We start from the raw sequence: 20937 nt of genomic DNA on the forward strand, positions 1-20937 counted from the left end.
CCAGCACTGCCTTATCGATCGACTCACCTCTCTGCTTGATTCTGCACAAGAAACCAGTTCAAGGGTCACCTCACTCATTGTGGGTTACTTGTAAATCCTGCTTTGTATAGAGGTTTAAAGATGACTTGCTCTTATTGCAAAGTGTTCTTACTACTTGTTCATGAGATCATGAGACAAAGTATTTTTCAGGATTTGCCTTCTATGGATTGTGTGGTCCTTTGTCTGTACTGTTTTCTAAGTCTAGTCAGTGTCAGCCAGACATTAGATAAGCTCTAACCTGTTTTCGCTACACCTCATAACAAAACCTGAAAAGTAACGTTCCTCCTTCTGGCCTGTGAGACTACAACCAAAACATATCTTCACACAGAAGGCCCATCATCATTATTATTTTTGGTGTCATGTTCCAAAATGAGGCAGTAAAGAATGAGAAACTCTTTTTAAATGTGTCCAAAATACCTAAAGGCTCCCTGAGAAATGTTGCCGTTTAAATCAACAAGTTTTATTTGATGCACATGCTCAAATCGTGGGACGATGTTGTCATGCTATCCTGACAAGAATCCTAAACACAAGATGGGTCATGTGCTGATATGTTACAGGACATTTTTCACATGTTCACCCTTAAAACAATACTCTCATGACCATATGCACGTACATTGAATGCATCATGGGGCGCTGTAAATGTTCCTCATCTTGTTCCTCAAATGTTCCTCATTCCTTACTGGCTGCAAAAAGATCTCTTCCTAAAACAAATTCAGTACAAGTGAAACATATATTGAAGGTCAGTAGGACAGAAGGAACAACAAATAGAGATCAATAATTATATTGAAGTACACACAGGCATGTGCGTATTGTTTTTGAATAGACTTTAGAAAGTTTGAATCTATCCTTTGAGAGATCTAGCACTTAAACCACCTCAGAATATACAGAATATGGAATTGTTTTACAATAAATGTTTCTTTAAAACAACTGTTGGGAATGTAAGCTAAAGTTTAGTTTTATTTGATATACTGGTGCCAGTGAGTGAAGTACATTTCCTTTTGTGACTTCCTGATCCTTTTAAAACACTGTTATGTCTTTCTGTCTCACTTGCAGGTCTGGTCCAGCGATGTGTAATCATCCAGAAAGATGAAAATGGCTTTGGGCTCACTGTCAGCGGTGACAACCCAGTGTTTGTGCAGCTTGTCAAAGAAGGTAAGGTTAGGTCCGAACTTAAAAGGACGAAGAAAAATATGTTGTTACAACGACTACTTCTGGTCTAAGTGCTCGCAATAGAGATGTGGACTCCACCTTCATGCACTGACATCAAACTGTCATGGTAGTTGGCTCTGAACTCACAGCTGTGAGGGGTAATTGGGACTCGGCAACCATCCCCACTCTGGCACTTACTTAGAGAAGTGAAGCCATTCCCTGTGTATTTCCTCCTCGGTAGTTTCACAGTAGCTGAAGCGTTATCATGTTGTCTTCTAAAGAGAAGACGTTGGCAGGATACTTATGTGGGCCCCAGCAGTCTTTAACTGTCTGCAGAGGGTGATGAGGGCTGTTATCAGGTCACAAAAAACATTACACCCAATGTAGTGGGAGAGAGAAGAGGAAGGAGCTGATCGAGGACCTTTGTTGCACAGTCATCCATGCTTGGCAGTGTTAGACTATCCCTGTACGGCTCCCCATTTGTGCTTTTGTCACTGACTCAACACAAAGAGCAGTCTACTTAGTTTCATCTGAATAATTTATACCAACAAAGTAAACCAAATATCTGTAGTACTTGCTGCAGCTGCTCCAGTTAATACTTTTACTTTTAGTCCAAGTGATCAAACTAGATAATTTCCCTTATTTTAGTGACACCAGTTAAAACAATTGATAACACTGAGGGCCCAAAATGCACATTATACACTGAACAAAAATATAAACGCAACACTTTTGTTTTTGCTCCCATTTTTCATGAGATGAACTCAAAGATCTAAAACATTTTCTATATACACAAAATAACCATTTCTCTCAAATATTGTTCACAAATCTGAAAAAATCTGTGATAGTGAGCACTGCTCCTTTGCCGAGATAATCCATCCCACCTCACAGGTGTGGCATATCAAGATGCTGATTAGACAGCATGATTATTGCACAGGTGTGCCTTAGGCTGGCCACAATAAAAGGCCACTCTGAAATGTGCATTTTTGCTTTATTGGGGGGGGGGGGGGGGGGGGGTCCGAAAACCAGTCGGTATCTGGTGTGAGGGGTAAGGTTAGGGTAATGTTGTGAATCGAGTGGCCCATGGTGGTGGTGGGGTTATGGTATGGGCAGGCGTATGTTATGGACGACGAACACAGGCCACTCGATTCACAACTTTACCCTAACCCTAATCCTACCCCTCACACCAGATACTGACTGGTTTTCGGACCCCCCCAGACCCCCCCAATAAAGCAAAAATGCACGTTTCAGAATGGCCTTTTATTGTGGCCATTCTAAGGCACACCTGTGCAATAATCATGCTGTCTAATCAGCATCTTGATATGCCACACCTGTGAGGTGTGGCATTATCTCGGCAAAGGAGAAGTGCTCACTTTCACAGATTTTTTCAGATTTGTGAACAATATTTGAGAGAAATGGTTATTTTGTGTATATAGAAAATGTTTTAGATCTTTGAGTTCATCTCATGAAAAATGGGAGCAAAAACAAAAGTGTTGCGTTTATATTTTTGTTCAGTGTAAGTAGTGTATTAGTATAACTCAGCTGTGTGCTGCTGACTACAGAGTCAGACGTTGATCTCATAATAACCTGTCTCGTGCGTAAATCCCTTTGTTTTGGGTGGAGCTGTGAAACAGGTCCTTCTCATAATATAACCACTGTTATGGTCTTTCAAAATAGCACTCAAATAGTCACTTTGCGACATCTGCCCTGTCAGTGCTGTATGATGTATTCACTGTGCAGAAATATCAACAGTTACATCATGAAGCATTATTATCCTGTGTGTCTTGTGTGTTATCCCCTATATCCATTTCATTCTTTTAATGGTTCTATTTACTACCCATCTTCTCCTTAACACTCTTTCTCCTGTGCTTGCCAGATGGGGCTGCTATGCGGGCCGGTGTTCAGACAGGAGACAGGATCATCAAGGTATTGTGTTCTCTGCCTCAATGTCTTTAAACTGCTAAAGTGACTGTACAAGGCCAATGCAGAGGCTCTAGACTGCCACCCGCTGGTCTCTCAGTGTATACACTCTGGATGTAATCTGATGTCAAAGTGAAATCATAATGTTTTGAAATTCGTTTTTTTAATTCTCCTGATGGTACCATTGCTGTCTTCCAGGTTAACGGGACCCTTGTTACACATTCTAATCACATAGAGGTGGTTAAGCTAATCAAATGTAAGTATCTTTGTCTGTCTTTCAGCGAAAGCCACATTTAGCCACAAATAAACCTTTAAGTAAAACTGACACTTTGCTTTGATTTCTTCATCCTAGCCGGCTCCTATGTGGCCCTCACAGTATTGGGGCGTCCTCCGGGGCTCGCCCAGATCCCCTTGTCTGAAGCAGAGTCTGAAATGTTGGGCGTTAGTATTTCTTCTCCAAACTCCCCAGCAACAGAACGCCCCTACAGTCCTCTGGACCGCCTCTCCTCCACCCAGTCACCATGGGTAACCCTTCTTCATCCTCCTTCATCTTGGGGATTTTCACCTGGGTTATATTTCTCTTTCTTCCAGTGAATCTCTATAACTCATCCTTTCTTTCAAATGTTTTTTAAATGCAATCGGATTACCTATATAAAAAAATTGCTTGGATACCTATTCTAATTGCACAGTTCTTCCAAATGCTTTTAACTTTCCTTTTTTTGTTTTTTCCCCAAAGGATGAAAATAGCAGCGTCTGCAACCAGAAGGTTGACATGCTGCAAAGGATGCTCTCCAAAGAGCAGCAGGAGCTGCAGGTTAGCATAACAATCACTGCCACTTACTGGCTTTCTAATTTGTAACACTGTTTTTCTTGGTAGGTGTTTGCAACAGCAAGGTGATTTTCATCCTTTCATATCTAACACCTATTGAGGAATGCTGTCTGTTATTATCTGTGTTGAAAATGAAAGGCTCTGCTCTCATCCATCTTTAAATAGAACATTGCTTCGGGTAGGAGACAAGCAGTGTGTGTGATAAGACCGCTGTATTCATGCGGTGGACTGAGAATTGAGGCAGTGTTTTCCAAAACATCCCACGTTTATGACCAGAGACCATATATGGCATATGTTTACCAACCTGATTGTTTACAAATAATGAGATACTTCTGGTCCTGATGGCTTGTTGATTTCCATCATCTTGTTGTAAAGGCCATGAAGGAGGAGTACAGCAGGAACCCCTCCCCCAAACTACTGAAAGACATCCAGGAAGTTAAGAAGCACATTCCTCAGCTGCAGGGGCAGATCCTCAAGGCCAGTGGGGCATCACAGGTAAAGCCAATACCCCCCCGCTCTAACTACCTTCCTCCATTTACCTGCATACAGAAAAGAGGAGTTGGGGACAGTGATTAACCAGCAACATCTAGGCAGTATAATTTAGGGTAGGGTAGGGTAGGGTTGGCTCCAGACAATCAATAATCCTAATCTTTTCAGAGGATTAGTGGGAAGCCACTCTTTTGTGTCTGTGTGACAGCTTATTTTATTTATAGTAAACCTTGTGTTATGCATGTCAACATATGAGTCTGCTCCCACCATTTTATTTACGTTTTATGAGATTACCACAAATTACTCATACATTTAAAACATTCAGTACTTATTACGAATGTAGCCATGTTGTGTGTAATAAGGTTGTTCATAATAAATAACACATTCTGTGTTTACACAAATCCGTAGGAGGCTGTTCCAGGTGGTGATGCAGACGATGAGAGGGAGCACACTCCCGCCTCTAAGGGAGACTACAGCACAGAGCTGTCCTGGAGAAACTCTCCTGTAAGTCGTCAGCACCAGGGCTGTACTATTAGGAAAAATAACTAACTGCAATCATTATGACTGCTATTGAAATTGCGATATTATTCACAATATTTAAGGGGTTAATCAGAGCCGCGTCCTAATTCTCAATATCATTGAAAACGTACTATTAATTTTTTAGAGGATCTGCACCAAAAGCCTGTAGAATATTGTAGACCGGGACTTATCTGCAGCACCACAGTACTCCATTTTCCAATTTTGTTAACATTTAGATAATAGTGCAGCCGTAGTCACCACTACTATCCAACATCATTTAAATGTATCACTGAACTTATCATGAAACCTTTGTTCAGAGACTAGGTAGCTTTAGGGCAGGGATGGGCAACTTTGATGGTGGTGGGGGCCACATCATTGACCAGGGGGCCGCAGATTCACTTGGAACACACACACAAAAATTCCATGTGTTGTATGTAATTATTAATAAATATACTAAGTCTGATATCTTCATTGACATTTTACAATCAAAGGGAACATCCCCAAAAAATGGGAACATCCTCTAATAAGCTCACTAAACAAATATCAGTTCAGACATTTTATTTCATTTTTACAAGTGGCATGTTTGTATTGAACAGGTTATTAAACAGTGGAATAAAACTATTTTAAACTATTGGAAAGCACGGAAAATGTGTGTGTATTGAGATTAACCATTAGATGACATACACATGAAGTCATGAACCCAGACATTAGTTGTCTAACTTGAACCTAAAACACTTGTAGCCAGTCTCTGCATTCCCCTTATTCCACAATAAGGGGAATGTCAACACAGACACCTGTCAGACTGCTGTTCCTCAGCACCACTCCCCCTCCCTCCCGCTGAAATTATGAATGAAAAGCGTAGTAATCATAGATAACGGCAGGGTCCATGACAGTTTGTTTTCATCTGATTTCAAATAAACAAAGTCTTGGTTTTAAGAATATTAAACTTGTTTCGCCAAATTCAGATGATAAAAACAACTTTTAAGCTTGTAAAGGCATAATTACAAGAGGCAACTTAACGTCACAGCAGGCATAACAACAGCCGGTGTTTCTTGTGAGGGTTTCCCCGGGAAACAAACACAATACACACAAATGCGTCACAGATTATTTCGCGGTATTTGAAATCATCTACGCAGCTCGCGACGTAACTATGAGTCTAGTGGACGGTATCAGTACTACAAGTAAAAAAAAAAAAAAAAAAAATGTTGTTAATTACGGCCCGTCCACACAGCAACGTGCGTTGACGCTTGCCGGCGGGCGTGTCTGACACTCGACCAACAACCAATCACATGAATCTCCCGCCCCTGACACACAAGCAGCGGTTTGATTGGCTAGAGCTTGTACTGGCATATGATTCGATTGGCTGACGCTTCTGCCGAGGCGTCAAAAGTTGAACATTGCTCAACTTTTGCAGCGAGCCACGATGCAGTTCGGCTAAAAGTGACGTCACCCCATTCAAAGTGAATGGTCAGAAGCGTTGGAAGCTTCAACGCTGTGTGGACGGGCCGTTACGTTGTTTATAAATTAATCTGAGGGCCGCAAAAAGAGGAGGTGGGGGCCGCATGCGGCCCGCAGGCCGCCATTTGCCCATCCCTGCTTTAGGGCAATACATTAATGTCCTCATGCTAATTTAGATGAATCAGTCTTAACTAGCCCTGCTTAGCTTCGGTTATGATACTTTTTTGTATTGTAGTTTTTAGGAGAATCGTTTTGATCATTTTACATTGATTCAGAATCTAATGCTGTGTTACATCCCTCCTCAGATATCTCGCATTTTCGGGCCTGGATCTCCAGAAAGTCTCTACCAAAGAGGGTCATCCTGCCCCAGCCCCAAGAGCACCGCCAGGAACAGCTTCAACTCCTGCCACTCCCCGGATGCCGAGGACACCACTGACTTGGTAAATATACTAATTGACCTAGTGCAAATTCTGTGTAAGAAATTCACTTTTTCACTCTCTCTACTGGTGTAAATGTGTTATTTGCATTTTTTTCAGCGTGTATTATAGGGCTATTATTTTATGTTGATTAATAATTTATCTTAGAGCTACTAAACCCCACATTTAGTTGGGTTATCAATGTTTAAATGGAAATGTTTTCTTTTGAAAACAGTAGTTCTAAATGTGCGCCGTCTTTTCCCTAGGACTCTCTGTCTCCTACCACAGTCAGCAGTCCCACTTCCGCTCGCCTTGTCTCGCAAATCATTGGAGCTGAGGACGACTATTTTGATTCAGACCAGGAGCAGGTACTCTACGACAGAGCAATCTAAATATCTGTCAATCATAATACTGTAATGGCTGGCATATTCATGTATTTAAAATTAATATAAACTTTTCTTGGCAAATAACAATTTTTTCAAACTTGTGTCCTATGTGAAGTCAGCAAAGATAACCAGAGTGCAAACTGTTTGATTTAAATTGATTTTGTTTCAGACGAATGGCCAGTGTAACAGCTTTAACAACATCGAGCAGCTCAAGTCTCGTCCCGCCCACCTCGCAGCGTTCCTTCACCACGTCTTCTCTCAGTTCGACCCTGCTCCTGTGGTAAGACCCTCTCCTGTCACAATATTTTCTGTGTTATCCTCCTGTTCTCATGCACCCTGACAGACACTACAGCTCACTTATTTATTTGTTATCTTATATCCTCAGCTGTGCTACCTCTATGCTGACTTCTACAAGCAGACCAACTCCAAAGAAACCAGACGGGTGTTCATGGACTTCCACAACTTCTTCATTGCCGGTGGAGCAGTGAGTACACTCCTGGACTCGGACTCGAGTGCCGATTTTTGGGACTCGTGTCTCGACTCGGACTCGCGCACGGATTGACGCGACTCGGACTTGGACTCGTGAATTCTCGTGTACGGTGACTTGGACTCGAACTCGTGAATGTTTCCCCCACGATGACTCGGACTCGACTTGTACATTGACGCTCCGACTTGGACTCGAGCAAGTTTTCTCTGGAGTCTGATGTCCTCTATCCTGCGAGGCGAGTTCACCTACTGGGCCCAGCTATTCCAGTCTAGAGATGTCCAGAGACACACCCCACATCGTGCTGTATGCTTTCACACATTCTGCTTCCACATTGGGAAAGAGCAGCGCAAAATGCTCGTTATGTGGAAAAAGGATTGAAGAGAAGGATCAAGTTCAGACATATGTCTTGAACACTATCATCCAAGTAATGTGATCTAATCAATAAATAAAGATTCAGCCGATAACAAGAAGTAGCCATGTGCTTTCTGGGGCTTAATCTTTATTGATAGAATTGAAACATTCACTATAATAATTGTAGCTCCCGGCTGAATGATGGCCAGACTCTCCAACTGATGGTATCTGTTTATTGCACACCCTTGCTTTTATACAATCATTACCAACAGAAGAACTTGTGCCCTTATCAGCCAGGTGCTAAAAACCCAATGTAACTATTTAGTATATGTTAATTTAGTCGTCATTTATCCTTCATTATACATGTGTGTTTACACTGCTTTGTTGTCCATTGACTTCCGGTAAAATTCCTTCAAAATAAGAGTCCCGATCTTATAACTATCAAAATAAAAGTGCAAGACAAAAACTTTACGATAAGAAAATATTAGCATACAAATATAATCACTTCTCTAAAAGGTAACTCATTTTAAATATAGTTAGACATATTAAAAGTCATTTACAATAATATAAATATTAATATTAGTAATAAGCTTTATATTTGTATAGCACCTATTACAATAATTGTAACCAAACTGGCTTCACAGCAGTTCAATAGACGGATTAGTATAACATGACAGGATGAAAGCAATGTAGAGGAGCTATAGCTGCATTTCAACACATGAAGACTGTGACTCAGACTTGACTTGGACTCATCTTGGGTGACTCGGACTCGAACACGAACACAGGTAATGATGACTCGGACTCGACTCGGACACTCCTTGGGTGACTCGGACTTGGACTCGGACTCGGACTCGAACACAGGTAATGATGACTCGACTCGGACACTCCGTAGGTGACTTGGACTCGGACTCAAAGTGGGGACTCGAGGGTGACTTGACTACAACACTGGTACACTCTTTGTTCTGCACAGGGAAATATATCTCTATCCATAATCTATAAATGTTATCACTGATTCCATTTTGACAAGAACACATGAAATGCATTTCACCACATTTTGTCAGAACACAGGATCAAAAACCAAATGTACAGGTTCAAAAAGGGTGTTTTCATTTTCAATAATTACATTTATAGGTGATCTTGAGTGCTTTGATATATTGTCTCTACTGACATTGACATTAAATCCAGTTTGTTCTTGAAGTATAAAACATTATTATTTATTTATTTTACAGAATCTGAAAGTCGCTGTTCCTGAATCCATCTCGATGGATCTCGGTTAGTATTTCATGCTGTGCTTCATTTGGTTGTCTGCTCACTGTCATTTTCAATAGGCAATTTACCGAGTTTAGCTTTTGTACATCTGAGGCCATCCTCATTACACAGTCCTGTGAGCCATGCACACTCCCAACTAAGGTGTTAAGAAATCAAATGCTCTGATGGTTTGGAAACTATTGCTTAACTTTAACCGCGCATATTAAGTGTGCACTTGAAATAATCCCTTTAGACTTGGCAGTACAGTATAGTTTAGTGTGTGTGTGTGTGTGTGTGTGTGTGTGTGTGTGTGTGTGTGTGTGTGTGTGTGTGTGTGTGTGTGTGTGTGTGTGTGTGTGTGTGTGTGTGTGTGTGTGTGTGTGTGTGTGTGTGTGTGTGTGTGTGTGTGTGTGTGTGTGTGTGTGTGTGTGTGTGTGTGTGTGTGTGTGTGTGTGTGTGTGTGTGTGTGTGTGTGTGTGTGTGTAGACCGGCGGCGGACAGAACTGATCCCTGAGGAAATAAACAGACAACACGTTCAAACGCTGCAGGACTCTCTGCTCCCTGAAATACAGAAGAACCTTGAGGATTTCAGGTAAAGTTTTTATTTTCTATGCTGGGTAGGTTCTGCAGTTGAGAATGTGGTTCACTCATTGAGCAAATGTTAAAAAGGGGATTATGCACCTAACCCCAGTATTTCACGTGTTGGCACATGCAGGCAGAAGCGCAGTATGGGCCTCACCGTGGCTGAAGTGGAGCTGTCCCGACTGGACCAAGAGGGAATCAGAGACCGGGTCACTCTGGAGCGAGAGCGTTCATACGCAGAGAACATCATCACCAAGATAGAGGATATCCTGTAAGTAGCATGACACACAGTTTCATAACACACATATAGACTTGTGCTGTGATAAGTGTTTACACATATTTCATGTTTTTAACCATTTTCAGCCATTAAGACTTTTCTTCTGTGTATTGTTTATAGGTTAACTACTCACACAACAGAGGAGGAGAGATGGTAAGCACACCTATATTGTGGAGCATTTTGTTTATTGATATGGAGATAATACCTCAAAGCATATGATGGGGATCACTCAGGACTTCAGGGGCTTTCATGGCCCTTCAAACTATCTGTGTTGTCATTGCATTTACAGTCTGTAATGTGTCTTAAATAACTTATTTATTAGTTCATTAGACTTCTTTGAATGTATTATTTAAAACATCTTGAGTTAAATGAATAATATATGTCAATGGTAGTCATTTTTTAAGTAAAGCCTTTGATGTTCCCGCCAAGAACACACAACATATTGGTATCATCCAGGCCCCATTCTACATTCCCTACAGTTTACAAATTAAACACCGAGGCAGTCTCTTAAAAAAACATGTAATTTATGCAGTGTGTTTGTATTAAATAATTTAAAAGTGTGACTGATTGAAAATTCTTGTATGAAACACCATATGGTCACAGCACAACCCAGATGGTTTGTGTAGAAAACTGACGAGAAGGACTGGCATGACATATGGTGCAAGTCACAATATGGGCACTTCGAATTTCTGTATCCTGTTGTTTTGTCGGTTTGTATTGAAATTGTAGCAACTAAACTTGTTTTTCATTTAGCACTACAATGCAGTATGTCATCTATACATACATGAAGCTCCTTGGTGTGAGGGTCAAGGAACCTCGCAGTCTGGAGTCCAAACGGGTCAGGATCAACTTTCTTCCCAAGATCAAGGTAATATAACGTCACAATACATTTCTATCACAATACGCCTCTGCCTTTCTCTATCCATCTCTTTGTCAACTACCTGAAACTTCCCTTGTTTTAATAAAACACAGAAAAGCATCAAGACAGAAAAGGAGGGAGAAGAGAAGGTGAAGAAACCCAGATTTCCCAGTATCCTTGGACCTCAGCGTCGGCCCAGCCGTGTTGAAACAACATCAGGTGAGTTAGGACTTTTAAGGAATTGAATAGAAACTATGATACGATTTAAAATCTTTATCAAATGTGATTCCGCCTTTCTCTTTTTCAGTGGGAAAAGCGTTGGAAGGTCGCCCCCGGCCGCAGAAACAGTTATCTCAGCCTTCATTTGGGGCAGCTGATCACATGGAAACTGGCCGTCTGCGAGGCAGCCAATCGAGTGAAGGTTCGGAACTCACACACTCAATGTCTGTCAACACCTCGTCCCCAAACAGCGCCACCTACAGCTCAGACACGAGCAGAGATGCTGATATGGGTGAGTTACTGAACAGTTGAACTGAATAAAATAAACAGTCAGGAAGTGATGGTTTCTAACTTGTTACTTGTTTCTCAGGCGGGACTCCGACCTCAGGCCCCTCCAGGCTGAGTGACGGCCTTCAGACGGACCCTCTTGATGGGCTGGCGTACCCTGCCTCGCACTTTGACCTTTACAGCCATGACCCGCTGCAAGAGGATGACAGAGAAAGTGACAGGTGCATTTACAGGCTCATTTACACCTCTGCTTCCTTACATTGAATATATTTATGTTTAACATTGATTTTACCGTTAATATTTGTTGTAGGGCCCATGAGGGAACACCAAAGGCCATAAGAAGGTGAGGACACCTGTCTATTTGAAAATGAATATCTAATAAAATAAGCAGTGGTGGTATTTTAGAAGCCAGATGAAAAGCTGACTTTCCGTCTTGCCCTAGGCTTGAGGGACTGCTTGCAGCTGACGTTCAGAGCGAGGACGACCAGGGAACGGACTCAGAGCACGACCCTCCCAATTGGCAGCAGCTGGTGGGGCGAGAGGTCCTAGCAGGTCTCAGGCCTCAGGAAATCAAGAGACAGGAAGTCATCAATGGTGAGGACATGGCTTAGCTCTTCACATTGTTTGACAATTCATTAAAGCCAAATATATTTTCAAAGGATACAAAATGAGTAAAAGGGAGGAGACGGAGATATTCAGCGGGGGCAGCTGTTGGGATCAGACCCAAGTTGCTGTCAAATAGTTCATCATGTTGAGCCGTGCAAATGCTCTGCCATCTTGGATTAACATCTTGCCTTGTGTCTACAGAGCTGTTCTATACAGAGCGTGCGCATGTGAGGATGCTGAGAGTTTTGGACCATGTTTTCTACCAGAAGCTCTCCAAAGAGGCCATCCTGCCTCCTGCAGACATCAAGAACATCTTCACTAACCTGGATGAGATTCTACAGCTGCATGGTACACACACACCCTGACATCTATCAAAGAATATAGGCCTTTAATATGAATATGAATTTTAAAACAAACAGGCAGCATTACACACAGTACTCACGATTTCATGTTGTATTCTTCATCTTTGTTATCTTATATACACACGTGCAGACTCACAAACACGCAGTGACTGTCAATTTGGTGCTCTCCTTTGAATTTCAGCTTCAATACTGGAGCAAATGGCAGCTGTTCGGAAGAGAAATGAGTCTTCAGTAATTGATCAGATAGGAGACGACTTGCTCTCCTGGGTGAGTACAATTCTCTGGCTGAAATTGTATTTCCCCTTTCAAACATCTTCTTATATTGAATACATTTTCAAGATGACTGATGTGATGTGAAAAAATACATTTTGCACAAAATTGCTTCATAGCAAGAAAGAAAACATGAATGGTAATAGATTGCTTTCTTCAGCCTAAATTGTGCTCATTTAAAAAAAAAATCATGTGCACCTGAAAACATTTATGTACAGTTTATATATACTAGAGAAGGAGTTAGCATAAAATGCTGCAAAAAAACACTGCAGAGCAATTACAGCGGAAGCAAGCGAGTGAAATTGAAGCCTGTTTCTCAGTAAATGGTAATGTCAGCGCATGCCCCAGATTTAGCTGACATCTCTACATCATGTGTGATGCATTAGATGTGAGTTGCTGCATATCAGCTGGCAGCCTTGTCTAAAATCTCTCAATGGGGGATAAGTAGGTTAAACGGTCCTCTGAGGGTCCGAGCAATGATCTAGTCTCCATTCAAACTTAAGCTGTCTCTGCTACGAGGTCGTAAGCCTGGCCCCCTTCTGGGAGTTTCTTCTCATTGTAGTGGTTAAATACTAGACATTTCCATGACAACTAACCCTTACCCACATCGACTGATCACCGTCTCTGTCCTGTGCTGGGTCTTGTGTTGGGTTGTCACAGTTCGGCGGGGGAGAGGAGGAGAAGATCAAGAAGGCAGTGGGGACGTTCTGCAGCAACCAGCCTTTTGCTCTGGAAATCATCAAAACCAAGCAGAAGAAGGACTCGCGCTTTACTTCCTTCGTCCAGGTACCGACTACAGGCTTTCAAAATTGTTGCTACATTTACGTATTCTCCATGTATACTTGTTAAACGATATATCTTGTTAAGTGACAGCTGAACTTCACATAAACTCTTTTTTATTTGTATTGTTGCTTTGCAGGAGGCAGAGAGTAACAGACAGTGTCGCCGACTGCAGCTTAAAGACATCATTCCTGTGGAGATGCAGCGGCTCACCAAGTACCCCCTGCTGCTAGAAAACATCGCCAAGTACACAGGTGCTGAAATGTTGCCTTACTAATCTGAGTTCCTTCACAACAGCTTGCAGTGACGATTATTATGCACTATCGAATCCACACTCAAACTGTGTCGGACTGTCTTTGATGTAACGGGGATTAAAAACACAACTCTTGAATAGACCAAAAATATGGCATGGGGAAATTTGGCATTTTAAGTAATGGTAGGATTGGTTTCTTTTCACGATTATTATTTTTAAGTTTACCAATTTTCTTGATTTATTGTTTGTGGTTTAGAATAACATTTGTCATTACAAGTTCCCAGAGTCCAATGTTTAAATGACTCCCTGAAGAGTGGAAAAACAAGTCAATATTCACAAGTCGAAAGCCGTGAATTGATGCCTAAGCAATTACGTAATTGTTATTTAATTTTCTGACGTTGGACTAAGTCTGCAGCTTCATTATAGACTATAAATGAATTCAGTGTAGCACCTGCCAGATAAGACCCTTATTCTGGCTCATGAAGCGCATGAAGCCTTACTGACGTCATCAGGCCTGCAGGAGGAATGTGTGCATTCATACAAACCACTTTTCAAAAACTTCAAAGTCTGTTCCACTAAGTCACAAATACGTAGTAAATTACTGAACCTGTCACAAGGAGAGACATTGTGATCTACTTTTAAAAATCGCATTTGCAAACCACTATTATTATTCTCTCCATTCCATCTTCTATTGCCTAGTGTTTTGGACTTTGTCTGCACTGCTGCAACCCGCCTGCTTGGGAAGATTTCTATTATTTCTTCCAGCTCTTTTTTCTGTGATCCTAAAGTCAATTACATTCTGTGAGTCAATGTTTTCAATATGGAAACTATTTGACTCATCTTGGAGTAACCATGGAAACGGGTAATAACGGATTAATACCGAGTTTGCCTTTCCTATTCTGATTGCTATAAAAAGCAAAAGATACAATTTGAACTTTCGAGATGGAAGAAAATGAATAAAAATGAAGTCTTGAGTCTTTGTGGCCACGTGCCAGCTATTAGTGAAATACAGAGACAAATGGCAAGATTTGCATTTTAATGGTCCTCGAGCAGTGCTCGTTTTGGGAATGTCTCCCATTATTTGGTCCATCGTTTTAGTCTTGGCCGGGTTTAGTTCTCACACGGAGAGAATGCACTAATGATAATCTATAACCAGCTATTATGGGATATTAATTCCCCCTGCTTTATCATATTTCTTGGGAACAATGGTGTGTTAATGGACAGAGGAAATATCAATTTGCCGGACAGCCCCCCACAGAACTGAGGCCTTACGTCTTTTTTGAATGTCATTCAGACAACACAGTGGAGAAGGACAAAGTGAAGCAGGCGGTAGACTGCTGCAGAAAGATCCTCAATCACGTCAACCAGGCTGTGAAGGAATCTGAGGACAAGCAGGTAGGATGTTTTTTTAAATCTCCTTTCCCTTTCACACCAGGCCCTCAACTTTTCTCTTCCTCCCCCTTCAGTCTCATCCTAAGTCCTCCCTTTTTTTTTTTCCACTCCACCACAATTTATTTTTGTACTGCTCCCCAGGCAGTGGCTCCCTTTTTAAGGAGCGCTTTCTTATCCTCTTTCCTATTTCTCTCCGTCTGTCCTCTAGAAGTTGGAGGACTATCAGAGAAGATTGGACCTCTCCTCTCTGAAGCAGACAGATAACCCCATGATCCTTGAGCTAAAGGTGAGTTATATACAGGACCCTCTCAGCTTCAGTTTAAGCACACTCACTTGGTGTACACCCACGCTCGCTGTTTGAAATATACGCTTGGCACAAAGGGAGTGCAATGTGGAAATGGCCTCATGGATAAGCTTAACTCTTTATCGTCCTGCCCTCTTCAGAATTTGGATTTAACCAAGAGAACCATGGTGCATGAGGGACCGCTGTCATGGAAAGTGAACAAGGACAAAACTATCGGTTTGTAATCAGCACATTATAAGAGATTCATTTACTTTAATTTAGATACTTCTGCCAAGTACTAAATCCAAGTATCCTCTGTGTTTCCTTTCAGAGTTGTACACACTCCTCCTGCAGGACATTCTGGTCCTGCTACAGAAACAAGATGAGCGGCTGATCCTGAAGTGTCACAGTAAAAACCTGGCCGGCACGGCAGACACCAAACACATCTTCAGCCCCATCATCAAACTCAACACTGTGCTGGTGCGCTCCGTGGCAACAGGTCAGTTCACACCAGCCTACTTTCTGTTTTACAACTTAAAAATTGGCAAAACAATTAGTTGATATGCACTGATCAGAAAAAACGATCAATAACCCCTCACTATACAACATCCAATTCTTTTTGGGCATATATTACTGTGGAACAAACTGCCTGAGGATATTAGGCTAAATTAGATGCATCTATTATCACTCCCTATTCACTATGCAAGTTGATAATTGTACCTCTCATAATTAGTTTGCTGATTTGTATTTGTTTTCCTCCTGTATTTCCTTTTACTGTTGCTCTCTTTGAGTGTATTGTACTTTGTACACATGGTTTAAAGAAAGTCTTATCCACACTCTTTGTTGCCAGACCACAAGTCCTTCTTCGTCCTGTCCATGTCAGAAAACGGAGCCCAGATCTATGAGCTGATGGCGCCCACAGTCTCAGATCAGAAAACGTAAGCATGAGTACCTTTTTATATTGATATCTTATAGTTGTACTGCTCTAGTGGTTGAATGGGCTAATAACTCTATTATTTTCCCCTTGAACAAGGTGGCAGCGTCTAATCACCCAGAGAGCTGATGCCATGAAAGTCAAACCTCACAGCGTCATACCATTACCTCAGACTGAGTATGTTGTCTTTCTAATTTGATCAGATGATACGCAGGACCAAAGCTTGTTTGTTACATAAGATGTTGTTGTGTGCCAGTGGGGAGAGGGATGGAGTGGAGATCATCACAGCGGGGGTTTCCAGGCTGAGTCGAGATGCAGACCGCACGTCCACCGGCAGCACCCAGTCCACAGGTAGCTGCGGAAACATGTCTCTCCCTCTGCATTACTTTAAATATTCCACTCTACTCAACTGTGTAGATAATCCTTCTCCTATTAAACCCCCTCAGATAAAGAGAGCAGTCCAGCCCCTAGAAGCGTGACGAGTTCTCTACCAGGCAATAATCCATTTGAGGGAGTAAAGGCAGGGGAGGAAGAGGAGGAGGAAGGTTTTGTGGACCCAGAGCTTCCTTACCGAGTGGCTGAAAATGTCAAAGAAGGAGACTCGTTTAACATGTTTCCCTCCAGAGCAGATGAAGCACTGAAAACATGTAAGCACACAGTCAGTCAAAATAAAGTGATATTGTAAGTTATTTAAAAAATAAAAATCATAAACCTCTGTCCTCACCTGCCGCAGTGGCAGCATTAAAGCAGGTGTTGGTGACCCAGCTGATGTCCCAGGAGGCCTTGGAGCAAACCAAACGCTCCACGGGGGCTCGTCTCCTCAGGACCACCTCGCTGCGGACCCCCGTGGACAGCCGAGCGCGGGTGATGGTCCACAACGGCTCAGAAAAGAACAGCTCCCAGACAGAGGACCCCGCTCAGGACCTGGGCTCTGGAGACACGGGCTTCTTTGATTCTCCTGAAGATTATGGTGAGCCTGGACAGCGGGTAATGATTTGTCATTATCCGTACGCTCTAGGTTTAAATGGACTGAAGAAGCAGATTCCATGGTGTCCTCGGAGCCTTAAAAAGTATTAAAAGTTGATAAATCAATTTAGCGTATTAAACGGCATTTTCCAAGGTATTACATTTTGTAGCTTGTTTTCAATAAGTATATAACTTGTCCAAAGAGGTTGTATTCTACAGTGTGCCTGAATGTAATCAGTGCGTAGGTGTGTAGTGTGATTCTGTGTAGTTTATTTATGGCATCCCGTTGGATTTGACGTCATCTGAACAGGACATCGCACGCTCACTGACTGATAGCGCGCGAAGGTCCGTTTACGCCGGTTGTTAAACATTGTCGTTATGGGGAAATGCAAGTCTGCGTCCAAATGGTTGAAAGATAAGGATTAAGGACATTCAATACAGTATATAGTACACGTGAGGTAAAGTGTCGCCAATGTAACCGGTTAAAACTCCAAGTGGTGATGAGGTCTTAAAATGTATGAAAAGGGTCTTAAAAAATGTCTTAAAAGGTATTACATCTGACTTCAGGATTCCTGCATATACCCTGGATCCTCACCTCACATTATTGGTGCAAATATAGCCAAACAAAAAGCAGGAGTAAAGTAACATGTGCATGTTTTTAAACCTGTAGTCCTAGAGTATGGCTAACACTTAATCCCAATGGCCCAATATCAAAGTCAACTTTATTGGCAATCTTCCAGTTTGTGTGTACAGACGGAGAGATCGAAGTACCGTTTCCCACAATCCCGAATATAAAAACAAATGTATATACAAATATGTATATGTATATGTATGTATATATATATATATACACAGAATCTAAATAAGACCTAAATAAAAAAATACAACAATCAATATATACAAAATAACAGTCACTTCAATATTTGAGAATGTACATTAGTGCAATAATGCACATAGAATGTGCATTATTGTCAATATGGCGTCCCAGCTGATGCAATCATTCTGCAAGAGAGTCTGTAGTGTGTTGTATCCCTGTACAGTACTGCCATTGAACAAACCAAGCACGTTTGTTTTGAACGCACCAACGTTTGTGAGGTGCAGCTTTCTCAGTACTCTTTCCCTGAGCCTTTTACAGCATTAGTAATAAAAGGCTTCTTTGAAATCTCTCAGCAGGGTATTTAGTCCTGGAGGGGTACGGCGGCCCAGGGGAGAGCAGCACAGACGATGACATCCTGGCATCAAACACAGGGAAGCAGCTGAGATCCTCACAGGGCTGCGCCGCCGACTCGGGTATCAACCTGAGGTTTTCTTCAGCGTCACAGGCCGGCAGCCTCTCCTCTTTCAGCAGACAGGTCTTGTCTCACCTTAGAAACCTTCAGGCCAACCTCAATTATCTGAAGGTATTTAACAGTCACTGACTCACCAGCACATGATCCTATAAATCCACTCCACATTGTGGTGATTTTAATTGCCTGATCTCACCGTGAATGGTTTCTCTTCCAGGACGTTGAGGCCAAATACAATAATGTAATACGCCAAAGGCCAGAGAGGTCAGCAGCAGCAGACATGGATGGAAACAAAGGTATATCACTTTGTGCTGAGTGGCAACATGTGAATAAATAGATTTGAATATGTGGATAACTCCCTGTTTCCATCCTTTTTCTGATCCTACGCCTAATTTCTTTCCCCCCAGATAAGAGATAGTTGATGTCCGTACCACAGCTTTTGGCTTTGGTCCCAAAGAGAAAGTACCGCTACTTCTTGTGTCCTGGACTTTTCTGGACATCCTATAAGCTTGTCCTCTCACTGCTGAGTTTTTTTTCCGTCGCCAACGGATGCCACAGAGAATGAGAGACTGAGTGTGAGCAGAAACGCTTGAAGGGTGGAGTCATCTTTTTGTGATGCTGCCCCCCCCCCCTCCATCAGCACAAGGCAATCAGGAAAGTGGAATTGCCCCCAAAAACCTCACCCTTCCACCACCTAACACCCATTTCCCCCGGACCTCCCTGCAAGAAACAGAACTGATACCAAAATGTACAAAGATGTGTGTTTAGAATATATATATATGAAACACAAAACAAGAAAAGGAAAATTTTAAGATAATGTATTAAGATTTTTTTTATCCCAAGATGTATTTATTTTCTTTCTTTTCATTTTTTTAAAGTGTTTCCCACATTGCTTGCATGCTTTTGGCCATGGTGTTACCTTTTTGGCTGCTTTTCCTGCTTCAGTCATACAGGGTTAGTGTGAGTGTTGGGTGCACGCTAGCATACAAGCACGCTAGCCTAGTAGCCGAGCGTACCCTGATGAAGTGGCGGGAATATATTCAGACTGATAGAGGCCAGAGTTGCACTGGTGATGGATAGATCCCATTGTGTTAAAAAAAACCTCTTGAATTGTGTTATAATCTAGAATTTCAGATACATTCTAGTTGGTGTTAACTAGAATGAAGAGTCTGAAGGCTCTGATCTGGTCCTGTTGCATTTTCGTGCTGCCTCCTTCCTCCTCACTGTGAGGGGTACTTTGCCTCTCATCTGCTCCTCTTCTCCTCTGCGTGTGATTCTCCCTCTTCTTTTCCCTGTATACACTTATGGGTGTCATCCTTCTCCTTTGTTTTTCCTCCCGGCCCAGTAGCTTTCGTGCTTATTCATCCCCTCCCACACTCTATATGTCATGCTTCCTCAATTTGGGTATGTTTGCCCCGTTCCCCTTCTTCTACAGTGAGCGCTCCTGCTCCTTCTGTATCGGCTCCTGACAGAAATGCTGCTTCTTTCCGCTGCTGTTGGCATTGCTGATCTGACTGCCTGATATTCTAATAATGTCATGAAGTTCAACATATGTACAATGATCAAGTTGGAAGGTTATGCATAACTTTAATAAATAAATGGTGCCATGACACATTCAAAAAGAAAAATCTAACCAGTTTTTTGGGGGGACATTTTCTTTTAAACCTATAAAGTGATCACATTGTCAGGCTTCTACAGCACTGGTTGACTTATGGTAGTTGGCAAGGGCAACCACACCCCGGTGCCCCCAACTGGTCAAAGTGCCCTTTGGGGGTCTCTCGAGGGTTTCCTTCCAGTGGAGAAAGTGCTAAAACACTCTTTCTGCCCTTTACGCTTTCTTTCCGCCCTCGCCAAAGTGATGGTCAATAAAACATTTTACTTGTACAGCTATTATTGAATGACAGTTTCAGCAATGGAGAAATGATTAATGACCATTTTTTCTTTACTTAAAATACGAAGATAAAGATCAAGGACACTTGAGCATTGGTCATGATGGATCAGCAAGTGTCTTATAAAGTCTACTTCTCCTGGCTGAGTTATAGTTCCTGTTGATCAGAGGCATTGATGTATAGCGGTATAATAAAACTTAACTATGTCCGCTGGTCGTATGTGCTGATGTATTGTCGTTAACTGTATCGCATGGCATACGTTTTCTCAGATTTATCTCATCGTGTCTTTGTTATGCTTTGATGAGATGTGACCTCCATATATCCTCACGTAAGATTTAATGTTTGCAATTTCTCCTAATATAATCACTTTTTACAGGGTGTCATAGGTCGCAATTCATTCATT

At 42.0% G+C, this 20937-nt stretch overlaps 1 protein-coding gene across 2 annotated transcripts in view; it reads left to right on the plus strand.

Moving 5' to 3' along the window:
* arhgef12a (Rho guanine nucleotide exchange factor (GEF) 12a) overlaps nucleotides 1–20716 on the plus strand; it is a 48313-nt gene extending 27597 nt beyond the window's left edge. For both annotated transcript variants that reach the window (XM_034097048.2, XM_034097049.2), the window contains 37 exons: nucleotides 1093–1191; nucleotides 3062–3111; nucleotides 3304–3361; nucleotides 3458–3630; nucleotides 3842–3919; nucleotides 4310–4429; nucleotides 4832–4927; nucleotides 6706–6840; nucleotides 7083–7184; nucleotides 7372–7482; nucleotides 7588–7686; nucleotides 9270–9312; nucleotides 9775–9880; nucleotides 10004–10141; nucleotides 10268–10300; nucleotides 10901–11015; nucleotides 11120–11225; nucleotides 11314–11517; nucleotides 11596–11734; nucleotides 11824–11856; nucleotides 11956–12107; nucleotides 12321–12467; nucleotides 12663–12748; nucleotides 13412–13537; nucleotides 13671–13785; nucleotides 15079–15179; nucleotides 15385–15462; nucleotides 15621–15696; nucleotides 15791–15958; nucleotides 16310–16397; nucleotides 16493–16570; nucleotides 16650–16744; nucleotides 16840–17040; nucleotides 17127–17363; nucleotides 18530–18759; nucleotides 18863–18941; nucleotides 19053–20716. In XM_034097048.2, the coding sequence (XP_033952939.1) occupies nucleotides 1093–1191; nucleotides 3062–3111; nucleotides 3304–3361; nucleotides 3458–3630; nucleotides 3842–3919; nucleotides 4310–4429; nucleotides 4832–4927; nucleotides 6706–6840; nucleotides 7083–7184; nucleotides 7372–7482; nucleotides 7588–7686; nucleotides 9270–9312; nucleotides 9775–9880; nucleotides 10004–10141; nucleotides 10268–10300; nucleotides 10901–11015; nucleotides 11120–11225; nucleotides 11314–11517; nucleotides 11596–11734; nucleotides 11824–11856; nucleotides 11956–12107; nucleotides 12321–12467; nucleotides 12663–12748; nucleotides 13412–13537; nucleotides 13671–13785; nucleotides 15079–15179; nucleotides 15385–15462; nucleotides 15621–15696; nucleotides 15791–15958; nucleotides 16310–16397; nucleotides 16493–16570; nucleotides 16650–16744; nucleotides 16840–17040; nucleotides 17127–17363; nucleotides 18530–18759; nucleotides 18863–18941; nucleotides 19053–19063 (4106 nt within the window). In that variant the 3' untranslated portion in view covers nucleotides 19064–20716. The remainder of the gene's footprint in view (nucleotides 1–1092; nucleotides 1192–3061; nucleotides 3112–3303; nucleotides 3362–3457; nucleotides 3631–3841; nucleotides 3920–4309; nucleotides 4430–4831; nucleotides 4928–6705; nucleotides 6841–7082; nucleotides 7185–7371; nucleotides 7483–7587; nucleotides 7687–9269; nucleotides 9313–9774; nucleotides 9881–10003; nucleotides 10142–10267; nucleotides 10301–10900; nucleotides 11016–11119; nucleotides 11226–11313; nucleotides 11518–11595; nucleotides 11735–11823; nucleotides 11857–11955; nucleotides 12108–12320; nucleotides 12468–12662; nucleotides 12749–13411; nucleotides 13538–13670; nucleotides 13786–15078; nucleotides 15180–15384; nucleotides 15463–15620; nucleotides 15697–15790; nucleotides 15959–16309; nucleotides 16398–16492; nucleotides 16571–16649; nucleotides 16745–16839; nucleotides 17041–17126; nucleotides 17364–18529; nucleotides 18760–18862; nucleotides 18942–19052) is intronic.
* Nucleotides 20717–20937: the final 221 nt, after the last annotated feature.

This window comes from Pseudochaenichthys georgianus, chromosome 13 (assembly GCF_902827115.2).
Source record: "Pseudochaenichthys georgianus chromosome 13, fPseGeo1.2, whole genome shotgun sequence".
Lineage (NCBI taxonomy): Eukaryota > Metazoa > Chordata > Actinopteri > Perciformes > Channichthyidae > Pseudochaenichthys > Pseudochaenichthys georgianus.